The sequence below is a fragment of the Pseudochaenichthys georgianus genome, chromosome 9 (assembly GCF_902827115.2).
Source record: "Pseudochaenichthys georgianus chromosome 9, fPseGeo1.2, whole genome shotgun sequence".
Taxonomy (NCBI): domain Eukaryota; kingdom Metazoa; phylum Chordata; class Actinopteri; order Perciformes; family Channichthyidae; genus Pseudochaenichthys; species Pseudochaenichthys georgianus.
In genome coordinates, this window is record NC_047511.1 from 44,187,112 (window position 1) to 44,201,952 (window position 14,841).

Consider the following 14,841-nt stretch of genomic DNA (forward strand, 5'->3'; position numbering starts at 1 on the left):
AATTTGTAGGAAACACACGTATGATATTTAGAGGTTATTCCAGCAGGATAATCTCAACATATTAACATCACTTTATCATTTGAAGTAAGTAAAAAGCTAATGTTGGGCTATGGAGAGGCGAAGTCCCTCCCCTTCCGGTGGACCTCCATGGGACCTTATTTCGGAAAAAAATAATAATTATGTATTGAAATCAATGGAGAGAGATCCCGTTTGAATTGTGCCACAAATTACACATGATGTTTGTCAATTTAAAAGATAATTTTGCAAGTAAAAAAAAAAAGAACGTGTCGTAAAACTGTGAAGTAACACTTTTGTTCGTGTGAAACGCTGAATGAACTACATCTCTGGTCTCGCAGAACAACACACGTCACCAAGATGGCCGTCACTACTGTCTTGTCAACAAAACGATTGACGACCCTCACTATCACCACAATGAAACACGTCCTGAAGAATGTCATGCAAAGCTGCCTGCCTGCCTTCCTTTGATTCTCTCTGAACTGCTTGCTAGTGATGGCAAAATGAAGCTTTGAATGAAGCGTCGAACCACTTGGACAATTGTGTCGGACATAGGTTCATTTCTCGAAGCTTCAGTTACAGCGACCTCTCCTGGCGAAGTGCAAGGCTGCAGTGGGTTTAACGTATCTTTGCCTTGAAATAATACGATACGATACGATATTAATTTATTGTCAGATCAAGTCTGAAATTTGACTTACGTCACAGCAGCTCCATGTCCAACATCAACAGACAAATATGCATACACAAATACATGAAACACAAACATTTAACATAACAGCACAATCAGTGAGAGAAAAACATGCTCAAAGAGCCTTCAGCGTGCATTTGGTCTGGGATTTAGCTCTGTGTTTACTGAGAGGACTGACTGATGCACAAAGGAGTGCTTCAGTCTGACTTTATTGAATCGTGGGACCCTGTATCTCCGATTAGATGGTAGCAGTTCATATTCACTGTTCAGAACATGGTTTGGGTCGGAGATGATGTTGTTGGACAGCCTCACTAGGTTGTTATGATAGGCTGAGTCATAGAATGAACTGAATATTCGATGCACACACACACTAAGACTGAATATCATGTTCTATTTGCAATTAAAGATTGATACTTGTGTGTATTGGGTTATTGAGAAGAGACTAGAGAGTGCTGGAACATTTTTTGGGCGGAGAGGGCCTTTTATCAGTCATTAAAGTATTAAAGTTGAAAAGCAATGATCAAAAGTTTGACTATTCCGGGCTTTGAACCAGCTGCGAGGAGGACATCGCTGCATCCTGGCCGCCGGCTCTATCCTGGCCGCCGGCTCGACCCACTGGGCTATCTATTCCTTAAACTATTCAAGTGTTTTTATAGTAATTATTGTCTTTTTGTTCACAGCTTCTCCACATTTCGAAGTGTTTCACGAGCCAGAACGACCTATCTTTCTTCCTGGCTTGCTCTATAATGATCCAATTAAAATGCAATACCAACAACAACTCAACAGCAACAACAACCCACACATTGCGCGTTGTTTAGAGCGGTCATAAAGTGTTGAAGCGCTCAAATTTGAAACTGTTTCAACCTGTCACCTGTCAGCATCGAGACGAGGCAGTGCATTGAATCACCTGATTGGACGGCGAACCAGTGGGTTGATTCATTCAGGAAATGAAGCAGTTGCTGCTTCGGACGTCACATGTCACGTGATTTGAAGCATGCTTCGAAGCACTGCTTCTTTGGAATAGGAAATCCAGGGTTGAAGCTCCGTTCGAAGCTTCAGTGTCAAACTGCCATCACTACCTGCCTGGTCTTTTTAATGTTTAATGTCAACCATTTGTGCAGCTAGCACGAAGTAGAAAAGATCGCAGATGCTAATGTAGCGTTAGCATTTCTCCCCCGGGCTTAAATTGTGTATTATAGAATGATCACACCGGTGACAGTACTCTTCAAAGGGTTCACGAAATATGACTACTACTCTTACTGTTTAACATGTTGGGTTACTTGATGTTACTTCATGTTAAGGCTAATAAAAATGACAAGGCTGTAATGCTAACTAACGTGCTAGCTACTAGCTAGGTAGCTAACTTGATCCAGCCACTCCTGGTCCTTTCATCAGACGGGAAGCGAAAGAACGAGCAAGACCCATTGCTGGTATGATAACAACATGGTACTAAGCACACAGGCATCTTGTTAAAGTTATCTTATCTTAGCCAGCGCCATAGAGATAGATAGTAGGCTTGTTTGAGACGCGTTGCGGCTCGCCTCCAAAGTAGACGAGAATAGACGATCGCAGCCGGGGGAGGTCTCAAAAAGCTCGCCTGAAGTCGGACAGCTCGGAGTCGGCTTCGTCTTCTTCTTCTCTAATTTTTTTGGCGGATTGCAAACAGCTTGAAGGTGCATACCGCCACCTCCGGAGTCGGCTTGACTCGGTTTGCATTTATAAAGAATGCACACATGTTTAATCGTTAATGTCAGATATGTACTAAGTAAATACATTTGTTCCTGCTCAAGATTAGATTAAACTTTATTGTTATTGCACAGATTACAGGTACTGAGAGAACGAAATGCAGTTTAGCTTCTCACCAGGTGCAACACGCAGTGAAGTGGAAAGTAATGTACACAATCTACAGAATAACATATAGAATGAATTGAATGATGAATAAACAGTGGGGTATGAATACACTAGATATCAGCCTGTGAGCAGAATGAACAGTGTGTATGAATATGCTAAGATATATAAAGTATGAAAACGGTAAGCAGTATAGTATAAAATATATAGATATTAATTTCATGATGATAAACATTGTGGAACAATGATGAAAAATGTGAATGGATGTGGCGACGTAAAACTGACACAAAACAACAACAAACTTTTGCCAGCCAATGGGAGAGCTTCATCAGCAGCACGGGGTAAACACCACCAATGAGCGCTCAGCTCGAGATACCAGCGAGCCGTTTCCCATCAAGCATTTCGCTTCCGCAGCTCGTGGAGAGCAACTGCGCCAACTCGCTCTCAAGGCTGCGGGCGTCTTTGTCCCGCGAGATTTCAACGTCTCATGTGGGCGAGCCTCCAGAGCAAGTCGGACAAAATGACTAACCATCATGCAACGCACTAGCAAGACGTTGATCGCAACTGCGCAGGTCTCGCTTGTCTCAAACAAGCCTATTATCTATATGGCGCTGATCTTAGCTATCTCTTAGTTGAGGAAAACAATTGTGACATCACTTACGCGACTCTGGGATTTGTAGTCTTTCTAGTTGCGTATTTTTCATAGTCTTATATTTCAACAGTTTTACGACAAACTGTGACTTTTTTGACATGGAAATTATTTTTTAAGATTGACAAACATCATGTGTGTAATCCATGGCACAATTCAAACGGGATCGAAATATACGTTTTCTCTCTCCATTGACATTGACATTATTTTTCCGAAATAAGGTCCCGTGGTAGATGGGCGTGACTTTGCCACTCTATAAAGGAACTACAGCACGGTCACATGACTTCAAGTCACCTCCGCTAAGCTAAAGGAAGCTAATGTTGGGCGTGATGATGTTTAGTCGTCTCATTTAGACACTTGTTAGCAACCATTTTTGTGTGGTATCTTCTAAGTTTGTTTTTACCACAGACCTTATTTCAGGCACCTAACAATTAAAAAAACATTGACTACGAGAAGAAGGAAAGAGAAGCTTACTAAAATGCAACACATTTCTGAGTTTAAGGACTGGTTCCTGCGCCACTTTAAAGGTTTTAACTGTCAGGAGACTGTCCCCTTTCACCTTCAATCTGTTGCCACTCTTCTCCTACTTTCTCTCTCACCTGGCAGGAAGCTAGTTTTGAAGGTTACTTGAGTCATGATTGAGCCACTTTTTGGTCGGCAACTGAAAGCTTTTTGATATCCTCCTGGATCCATCTTTTTCATGTGCAGTCATAATTTCCTTTTTGTGTTTTGTTTGTCTGAATGTATCATCTTTTATAATCTACACACAACAGCTATTGCTCTTCTGGGATCCCTCCTGTTGCTCTCTCCGAGGTTTCTTCCAGTTTTCGGGTTTTTCTGTGTCACGATCTGTCTGTGTTTTCCCTTGTTTATTTTGTAATGTCACAATCACAACATGTCTTTGTGATTAAGTCTTGCAGTCAGTTAGTCTCAACCCTTGGCACTTTGTGAGTCATTCCTTGTGCACTGTGAGGGTCCAAGGACAGAGGGAGACACTGTAAAGCCCCCTAGACAGATGAGTAAATTGCTCGGCTATAAAAATGCAATATGATTGATCGTTGTGTCTTTTTCATGGCAGGTTTGGCGAAGCCCATGGGTCTGGTTGAGGGTCCCGGAGGTCTCGGTCAGGGCGGGGCTGCTGCCACTCTAGGGGAAGACAGTCTCGATGTGGAGGGGAAATACGAGGAGTACGGATACAACGCTCAGCTCAGCGACCGCATCTCCCTGGACCGGAACATCCCCGACTACAGGCCCAAGAAGTAAGTCTCCTTACTCTCTGTCTCTGTTAGGGAATCATTTGCTTCGGTATTCAACCTCTGACAGAGTTCATCGTTTTCTCCTTTCACCGTCTCTTTTCCCACGGCATAGGTCTACGCCCTTGGGTATCGCTGCTATCTCTCTTTAGGAGGGGCAGCTTGGGCGCATTGTCGATGCCAGTTTATGACCGAGCACAAGCTGCCATTAGATGTTTATGTTCAGGGACATCTGGATGCCCTTCTTTTCTGTTAGGTTCCCTGCCGCACATTCTTTTCTATGGACGACAGCTCTAGTTAGATTCAGGGTCCATATTTGTTCAGTCTCGCTGATGAGGAATGTTGATTATTACACTCCGAACTAGTTAAAACCTCGAACTACAGAAGAGTTCTTCAGAGTTGCTTTAGCATCCTCTGTATCACCTCGTGGCTCAGCACTTGCCTTGTGAATTATCCGGCCGAAGCTCCAAATAAACCATCATTTGTTTGCCATCAAAGTTCCTGTCCCTCTGAGTCCTGTCTCCATTGCTTCAGACGTTTCCATCAGAGTCTCGTGCTTTCTCTGTGTAATGTCAGAGAGACTTGTAACTGGAAGGTTTGCCGGTGTAATCCCTGCTGAGGTTGATTTTGTGAAGGCACAAAGTGTACAGCAGGACGCTTTCTACTTCTTGTTCTTCTTTCTTTTTCTTGTTGTTCCATTATTCTTGTTGTTCCATTATTCTTGTTATTGCACTTCTTCTTCTTCTTCTTCTTCTTCTTCTTCTTCTTCTTCTTCTTCTTCTTCTTCTTCTTCTTCTTCTTCTTCTTCTTGTCCTCCTTATGTTGTTTCTCTCTATTTTGGTGAATCCCCAGGAAATGCACCGTACTAAAATAGAGAGCAGGGCTTGTCAGAAATAATAATGTGTGAAGGTAAATTGTGGTGTTGAGGATTATTGAAATTGACACAAATATCCAGCAGGCTGAGTCCAGGTCAAAAGTGCACACTCATGCTGTTTTCATGCTTTCACTAAGTAACGACATCTGAAAAGCGTGTTTTCCTACAGTTCACCACCTGGGTTTTATTCCCATTAGGATACATATGAGCAAATCTGATATCTTGTTTCTAAAGACGGTGTTATAATACTCAGCTTTTTACTTTAGGTTTTGTTCAAGGTGCTTCCTAATGCTTTCATTTTTATTCAAGACCACTAAAACACCTTTGCTGATGGGATTTATGGAATGTCCCATGGATCAAAAAACTGCCTCTCATTTGTTTCCAGAGAAAAATGCAAATGCCACCCTTCTAAATGTAATGGCTTCCAGCAGGGGACATTCCTACACCTGATGGTTTATGACGCTCATTTTGTGCTGGCCTCCCCTAGTGTCCCAGTGGCACGTTGTACATTTGCACAAACTCAAAATGACACGTGCAGATTTAATGTGTGTTGTGCTAAAAACACAATTAAAACAACCTCACTTCTGTCATGTTTGGCATTTCTTTCACAATGGTCCCATTAATGTTAGCAGGTAACGTCAGCGTTTCTTCCACGCTGATGCACCGTGGAGAAATAGTTTATGATACCCTGCAGAGTTTATTTAGCAGCGTATGTGCTCCAGCGTCCCTGATGACATGATCATATACAGTATATTAAATATGCAACGCTGCCAACTTGTCCTCCATCTCCCAGACATTTCTCATCCTCTGTGCCTCCTCATAGGGAGATTCAAAGGAATGCTACGACCTGCATCGAGTGGGTCAGATAGCAAGCTATTTCAGGGTCATACGTTTTGATTAAAAAAAAATACAATTTATTTGAAAGTTTTTATCCTGAATTTTGAAAAATACAATGATGTATTCAAAATAAAAATAAGTATTTTAAATCATTTTTCAGGTTGAATATTATTTTGATTCAGTTCAGCAATTTTTTTGAATAAAATATTCATTTTCAGATTTCACTTTTATACCTATTTAGATATTTGAATCCTTATTTTTTTCAGTTGCAGATTTTTCATTTTCAGATTCAAAATAATTATTTTTTCAGTTTCAAATCTTGTTTTTTCAGGTTTCACGTTCAGATCGTTTTTTCCCGCTTTCAGATCTTATTTTTCGCTTTCAGACTTTTGGCCCTGATGTTGCTTGGGGGGGGGGGGGGCGGGGCTTGGCAAAGAGTAGTTTGGCATCCTGAGTGGCAGGCCTCCCTCTTTCATGTTGCCTTCATGGATGTTAGGTAGCGAGAGAAATATAACTCAATACTTTCTATACACAATACTCCCGTGATCATGACTTATGAACCTGAAATAGCTAATCTGTTGGCATGTTCTCCAAAGGCTGACAATACAAGAGAAAGCAAGGTTTTATTTTTATTACAAAGGCATTGGACTTTACCAGCTTCAATATCTGATATGTTTCCATTTGGACATTTTTAACGAAGCTGGGTGACCTACTAAGACTTTAAAGCATTGGACCGGGGAATACTGTGATAAATACAACTAAAACACCCTTGGCGTTAAGAAGTAATTGCAGGTGTATTTTTGGACCTCACATCCCAGAGATCCAAACAGTGCCTTTCCTGGGAATAGCGCAACAGACTATCATAATACTGTAACAAACAGGATCATAAGATCAATTACTATCGTGCTACCTTATTCGGCGAGAGATGCTAACCTAACACGTATACATATTTAAAATAATTACGCTAGAAGAATCAATCAATCAATCAATCAATCAATCAATCAATCAATCAATCAATCAATCAATGTTTATTTATATAGCCCAATATCACAAATGTTACATTAGTCTCAGTGGTCTTCACAGTGTGTACAGAATATCAGTATGACAATACGACACCCTCTGTCCTTAGACCCTCTGTCCTCAGACCCTCTGTCCTTAGACCCTCACATCGTACAAGGAAACACTTCCGGAGAAAACCCACAGTTTAAAGGGAAAAATGGGAGAAACCTCAGGGAGAGCAACAGAGGAGGGATCCCTCTCCTAGGACGGACAGACGTGCAATAGATGCCGTGTGTAAATCGAAAAGATAATACATTTGCAACATAGGTAGTCCAAATGTTTGGAAATGCATGTGTGTGTAATAGGAAGATGAATCCACGAGGATATCCATCCAGGACTTATGATCCAGGACCACAGCCACGACTCAAGATCCAGGGCTCGCGATCCAGGACACAGGACCGCAGGATCATCCATGACTCCGGATCCCGGCTTATATAGACACCAAAAAGAAAGAAATGTGGGGAAGCTGGGTTAATCGGAACATGAGAGTACACAGGTACAGACAGAGAGAAGGAAGAAGCAAGATGTCCCCCGACACACTAAGCCTATATCAGCAAAACTAGGGGCTGGATCTAATCAGCCCTAACTATAAGCTTTATCAAAAAGGAAGGTCTTAAGCGCACTCTTAAAAACGGATAGGGTGTCTGCCGCCCGAACACAAACTGGAAGCTGATTCCACAAATGTGGAGCTTGATAAGAAAAGGCTCTGGCTCCCATTGTACTTTTAGAGACTCTAGGAACAACCAACAACCCTGCATTCTTGGAACGCAATGCCCTAGTAGGACAGTAGGGTATAATGAGTTCTTTAAGGTAAGATGGCGCCTGCCCATTAAGGGCTTTGTAGGCGAGAAGAAGCATTTTAAATTATATCCTGTGTTCTATAGGGAGCCAGTGTAAGGCAGCCAGAACAGGAGTAATGTGGTCCCTTTTCCTAACTCTGGTTAGTACACGAGCCGCAGCATTTTGAATCAGCTGAAGCCACTTGACTGACTTCTTGGTACTCCCTGATAATAAAGAGTTACAATAATCCAGCCTTGAAGTAACAAATGCATGGACTAGTTTCTCTGCATCGTTTTGAGGCAAGATATGCCTGATTTTTGCAATATTACGTAGATGGAAGTAGGCGGTCCTTGAACTTGATTTTGTGTGGACGTTAAAGGATAAATCCTGATCAAATATAGCACCAAGATTCCTTACAGTCTCACTGGAGGCCAAATTAATGCCATACATAGTTAGTATATCTTTAGATAATTTGTTTCGTAGATTCTTCGGGCCAAGTACAATAACTTCAGTTTTGGTCGTGTTTAACATCAAAAAGTTTAAGGTCATCCACGTTTTTAAGTCCTTGAGGCAGTCTTGAATTTTATTTAGATGATTAATTTCATCAGGCTTGATTGATAAATATAGTTGAGTATCATCCGCATAACAATGAAAGTTTACAGAATGATTCCTTATAATATTGCCTAACGGAAGCATATATAATGTGAACAAAATAGGTCCGAGCACTGAGCCCTGTGGCACTCCATGGCTAACTTTGGTTTGCGTGGAAGATTCATCGTTAACACGTACAAACTGAGAGCGTTCAGATAGATAGGACCTAAACCAGCCTAAAGCAGTTCCCTGTATGCCAACTAAGTGCTCTAGTCTTTGCAATAGGATATCATGGTCGATAGTATCAAATGCAGCACCAAGATCGAGCAAAACAAGAATAGAGACAAGTCCCTTGTCTGAGGCTATTAGAATGTCATTTGTGACTTAACCAGAGCTGTCTCTGTGCTATGATGTGTTCTAAAGCCAGACTGAACATCTTCAAATAAATCATTGTTTTTTAAGTAATCACACAGCTGTTTTGCGACCGCTTTCTCAAGAATCTTTGAGAGGAACGGAAGATTAGAAATAGGTCTATAGTTGGCTAAAACCTCTGGATCGAGGTTGTGCTTTTTAAGAAGCTACTTTGAATGATTGTGGAACATAGCCTGATAATAAAGACATATTCATAATATTTAATAAAGAAGTGCTAATTAATGGAAAAACTTCCTTCAACAGCTTAGTTGGAATTGGGTCTAACATGCACGTTGATGGTTTAGAAGAGAGAATCATTGAATGTAATTGTTCAAGGTTTATGGCTGAAAAGCATTCTAGTTTACTATCTAGTGTCATATTAGAACTTACGTTTCCGGGAGCTGTTGATAACACTATACTGGTCAAAGGCAAGAGGTCATTGATTTTGTTTCTAAGAGTAACAATTTTATCGTTAAAAAAGCACATAAAATCATTGCTACTGAGTGCTAAGGGAATAGAAGGCTCAATCGAGTTGTGGCTCTCTGTCAGCCTGGCTACAGTGCTGAAAAGAAATCTTGCATTATTCTTATTCTCATCTATTAATGAAGAGTAGTAGGCTGCTCTCGCTTTACGCAGTACTTTCTTATATTCATTGAGAGTAATATGCCAAATTAAACGAGATTCTTCAAGTTTAGTGGAACGCCATATCCTTTCAAGTTGTCTCGACTTTTGCTTTATTTTGCGGGTTTCGGCATTATGCCATGGAGCTAATCTATGTTGTTTTGTTTTCTTCTTTTTCAAAAGAGCAACAGAGTCTAATTCTATTTGCAGCGCATCTGTAGCACTATCAACAACGTGATCAATTTGGGGTGGGGCCAGGCCAACGGCCAGGGCATTCTATCAAGGATGTAGAATACCTTGGTTGAAGGACAAGATCTGATTGGTTGCTTTCTTTTCTAACACAAAACCACTGAAATGCGTAGCATGGTCCGAGAAGGACAAACAAATCAACGTAACACTGTAATATTACAGATCAACAACACAGATACCATTCTCATTTATTCATTTTATTTATATAATTAAATCCATTTTTTTGTTTGTTTTATCTGAGTGTTCCAGGTGTTCTCTGAATACCTTGAAGGCCCTGACGGTTCGCCTCTGCACTTCAGAAATCATAAAAGTGGTCTTGCTGAACATAACGGTTAAATATCATTAACGTCTTATTTCCTGCAATATTCCGAAACCCAATGGTTAAATCCTTTGTGATTTGTCTTTTGGGACTAAGTTCGGGGTCGGACTACAAAAAAACGTAATCTCAGCACCACTCTTTGACGTTTTTTCTCACTTTGAAACCCTCGTATGGTGAAAGTATAGGAGCTAACGAAGCTACCAAAAAAGTAGCCTTTACTACGTGGGTGTTTCTCAATCTCGAGTACGCTTGCTTGGTAGCACATGTCTTCCGAGCGTCTTGCTTCAGAAGTGAGGCAAGAATACTTCCTGGCCTCGGAAAACGAAGAGTGGACCAGGCGAGCAAGTGTGCAGGTGTGCGTCATACGAGAGGCCAGGGCTCGAGCTTAAGGATGTCCCGTCGTCCCGGGGCCGAATAAAATAGTGTCGGGGAGGATACAAAATAATTTTGGGACGAATTTGGGACGAGAGTTAAAATAAACGGCGATGAAAATTAAAACGACTGCACGTTTTGTGTAGCACACAGTTATTAAACCTCCTTGTCAACATAAACACACACGCACAAAACATTTAGAAACCCGCGAAATACACACATGTAGCTACAGCTGTGCCCGCGAATTCCTGCCCCGCAAATTCGCGGGTCTAGCTATGTACTGAGTGTGTGTATTTCACGGGTTGAGTGTCAATGGCATCCTGTGGAGGAATTCTGAAATGTTTTACCGTTACATCACAAAAACGCACAGCAGAAGCAGACCCTGGAGCGCCGGCCTCTTTATTTACTTACTCCTCTTCATCCCCTATGAGTAATAAGGCTGAGAAGAGAACCCTCCATCGTATTTAGTCCTTAGCAATATGCTGCGCTCTCCCCATGTAGGGATGGGTACCGAGCCCCGGTATTAAACGGGCCCCGGGCCGGAATTATTAAAGACAGTGGTAACGTTAAACTCTGACGTTATCGGACTTTTTATCGGTACTGGAGACATTTAAAAAATATATGTCATATGTATTATTGCTACATACACATTATATCGCAGTTTTAGTTTCGCCAACTCCGTTTCTAATATGCAATAAGACTACAACATGCGTCTATGATGTATTTTCGAGCTTTCCAAACCAGACGAGATCTCTCTCTGCCGTCTGTGTGCGAGGGGGCGGGCCGTTCGTAAAGGTCTCCTGCCTGTGTTACAGACTGTCATCCTGGTTAGTGGTTACTCTGGGTTCTGTCTTCAGGACAGTGTTGGATGTTTTTGTTAATCGGATGGGACTTGATTAGATTCAATATTAGAGCAATCTTCTCGTTTTTGTGTTTGTTTAAATATATTTGGCCTTTGTTTATGGGATTGAATGATTTACTCAAATAAAAAGGTTGATGAAATATCATCTAATGATTTGTATGATGTTTTATTTATGTTAAAGGTCACTTTGAATGATTTTAACTAATGATAATGTAGAAAAACTAACATTTTAAATTCGGGACGGTCCACATTAATTTCGGGACGGCTTAGATTGTATTTCGGGACGGTTCCGGGAGGATGGGGGGAAAAGTTAGTCGAGAGCCCTGCGAGAGGCCCCACCTTACATTTTCCACCACAGATTTGGGGAAATTGGTCCGTGCGCAAAGCATTGTGGGGATTTTAAGACCACGGAGTCTACACATGTGCAGCCTCGAAATGTCTCCAAACGAAGTTCGCCGGGCTCGGTAGAATTCCAAGTGTGCTGGACATTGGAACAGTCCTTCGGCGGCACTCAATGACGTAGTATGCTTGACATAGTGGCTCTGGAGCAGCTCACTCGACAGTGAGAAACACCCGTGACTTTCCTTACACATCGTACCCATCTCTGGAGAATCTTACTTCCTGTTAGCTACTTTTCATCTACTTCTTCTTCGTCCTCTTAATCTTCCCTCCTCTCTCCTGTCAGTCGGTTTAGCCACAGGGCAGCTCGAGGCTTCCACTGTGGGGAGTCATAGAAAAGTAAATCGCTTTAGACACGCCCTTTCCCTACTTGAAAGGACACGGGGAAAGATGCTAGGGATTAGAGAAGAGCTATGTTATGTTTAGATAAAAGGATCATGAATTTCTTTATTCTTCATGAAAAGAGACCCAGTGGACACCCTGAAAGCCACCACAATGGTTCTTTTGAATACATCTAGAAACTACGGCTGTGATACAGTGAGTGCTGCAGGAGATGGATGGGAGTATAGCGGGGGGGGGTGTAATCAGGGCTGCCAGTGGCGTTCATATCACACAGTGTCAAAGAACAATGGCGACAGGCAGACACGCTGAGAGGAAATCTGACGGCCAGGAGAGGTTTCCGCGGGCTTTAGCGGGGATAACAATTCATTTAATCCGCGCTGCTTTGTTCCCAGTCTTTTCACGGCCAGAAAAATTAGACACGAGTGGAACGGGGAGGAGGGCGAGTAAAAAGGAGCTCGCTAATTAATAAAGTCAGCTGAGAGCGCCTCTGCAATGGAGGGGTTTGAGGAAATTCCTCCCTTTAATCAACTCGTGTGTAGCAGAACATGGGAGGAAAGACAAAAGGGAAGCGAGAGCTCGGGGGTTCGCTGAAGAGATTGTTTCCTCCGTTAAATGGAGCTGTGTGTTTGTGTATTGATTTAGTGCTAATTTCACAGGTTGTGGCTTCATTCTGCAGGCTTGTCACTTCTTGATCTGTGTCCCCGCGTCCAGGCAGCACGCCAGCATGCGTTTCTGAAAAACATGGTGTACCCAAGCCATACACACAGGCACGTAGTCACCGAACAAAACCTTTGGTGTCAAACGAGGTAAAGCTTCAGCCCATGACAGATACCCAATAGAAACATTGTGTGATAAAGACCTTCATTTGTTCTGGGGCTCTATGGAAATCAATACAATACAATGTGCAATCATAGTTGTATTCGCTTTTCTGGTAACGCCACCGAGGCAGCACTTTATTAAAAAGAAACATCAAAGCAATGCAACTGAAAGAAAATGGATGTATGTACAACCAGAACAAGCTGCTTTGTTCTGCCACTCGTTAGGACTTAATGATTAGTCCAGTTTAAACGAGCTCTCTTATGTGCTTTGGGTTTTTCCCTTTCCTGTAGTGTGTTATTTATGTGTGTGTGCATGTCAACGGTCTGCATCGGCTTACATCTCAGAGTTCTCTCACACACACTGTTGATGCAAATGTTCGTAGTGGCCGACGATGGTACCACATCTTCCCTGTCGGTCTGTGACATCATTTGGGCCCCAAAACACCTTTTCCCGTTGACTTCCATCGTGAAAGAGACTTCTGTGAATCAGAGGGTACTTCTTTTTATGTTCGATATTCAACTGCCCAGTACGAACACTTTTCACAGCGTCTACACGTTGTAAGATGCGCTCGAAGCCAAATCCAGAGTTATTTTACCTCTGCCTGAGCTGTGATCAACCGTGACGCTGCAGATAGGAGGCGGGGCTTAAGCAAGTGCGCACTCTCTATTGGTCGAGATACCATCGTTTGGCTTTCGAGAGGCAGGACATTTCGCCGTCCCGCCTCTAACGCTGTTCTCTTTATAGATCCATGCATGAAACACTTCCATTGAACTCCTTTGTTAACTTCCGCAACATAATGACATCACTATGTAACAGTTGCGCTTCTTTTGGCTAGCGCTCCAACACATTGTATGTGATGGGCTAAGGGGCGGGACATCTCTAAGCGGTTGACCAATCACAACAGAGCCGGCCAGCTAACCAATCAGAGCAGACTGGGCTCTGGTTTGATCTTTAAATCCAATCCATTTTCAATCAATCAACAACTTTATTAATCCCGCAAGGGGCAATTGGTTATGAGCAGCAGCTTGTGTCATGAACACAGAACATACAAGAAGAACACACACAGATACACCCGGAGCACAGATGTGGATAATTCCAATTTACACTATAAATAGTTCAAAGCATCACAATAATAAATAAATAAATAAATAATCAAGTTAAAAGCCTTTCAAGAATTTAAAAGTTTGAGTGCAGAAGGGACGAATGATTTAGTCCTCTGATCAGGTAGAGCATATCTTCGCCCCGATGGCAACAGACGAAATTCATGTGAAAGTACACGACCTGGAGAGTTCAGAACGCTCTCTGCTTTCCGCAGAATCGGTTGGTTATTTCTATAGCACGTTTAAAAACAACAGAGTTGAACAAAGTGCTGTACATCAACAACTGTATAAAACATAGCATAAATACATAAAAAACAGACAGGACATGAAACAGATGTAAAACACGAGACACTGAAACCAGATCAGAAGACACGGACTGAAACGCTCTCCGACATGACGTGCAAACAATACAAAACACTAGTAAGATACAAACCCAAATGTAAAAGCACACGTTTCACCTGGTCTGTAAATGCAAGGGAAAAGAAGTGGAGATTTAAAGGAGATTTAAAAACAGGCCGAGTTGGAGCAAGTCTGACCTGGAGGGGCAAGTCTGATCTGGAGGGGCAAGTCTGATCTGGAGGGGCAAGTCTGACCTGGAGGGGCAATCCGTTCCATACTCTGGAGCTGCGACAGCAAAGGCTCCGTCTCCTCGCTGCTCTCACCTCCACTTAGGGACGACCAGAAGGAGTCTGTCAGCAGACCTCAGTGACCGTGTGGGTGAGTATGGTTTTAAAAGATCTGCCAGGTACGGTG

The 14,841-nt window shown here is 42.3% G+C and overlaps 1 protein-coding gene across 1 annotated transcript in view; it reads left to right on the forward strand.

Annotated features, from left to right (window-relative positions):
• galnt9 (polypeptide N-acetylgalactosaminyltransferase 9) overlaps positions 1-14,841 on the forward strand; it is a 218,682-nt gene that overhangs the window by 31,458 nt on the left and 172,383 nt on the right. Inside the window, exon 2 of the mRNA XM_034090281.2 lies at positions 4,279-4,459. Within this exon, the coding sequence (XP_033946172.1) occupies positions 4,279-4,459 (181 nt within the window). The remainder of the gene's footprint in view (positions 1-4,278; positions 4,460-14,841) is intronic.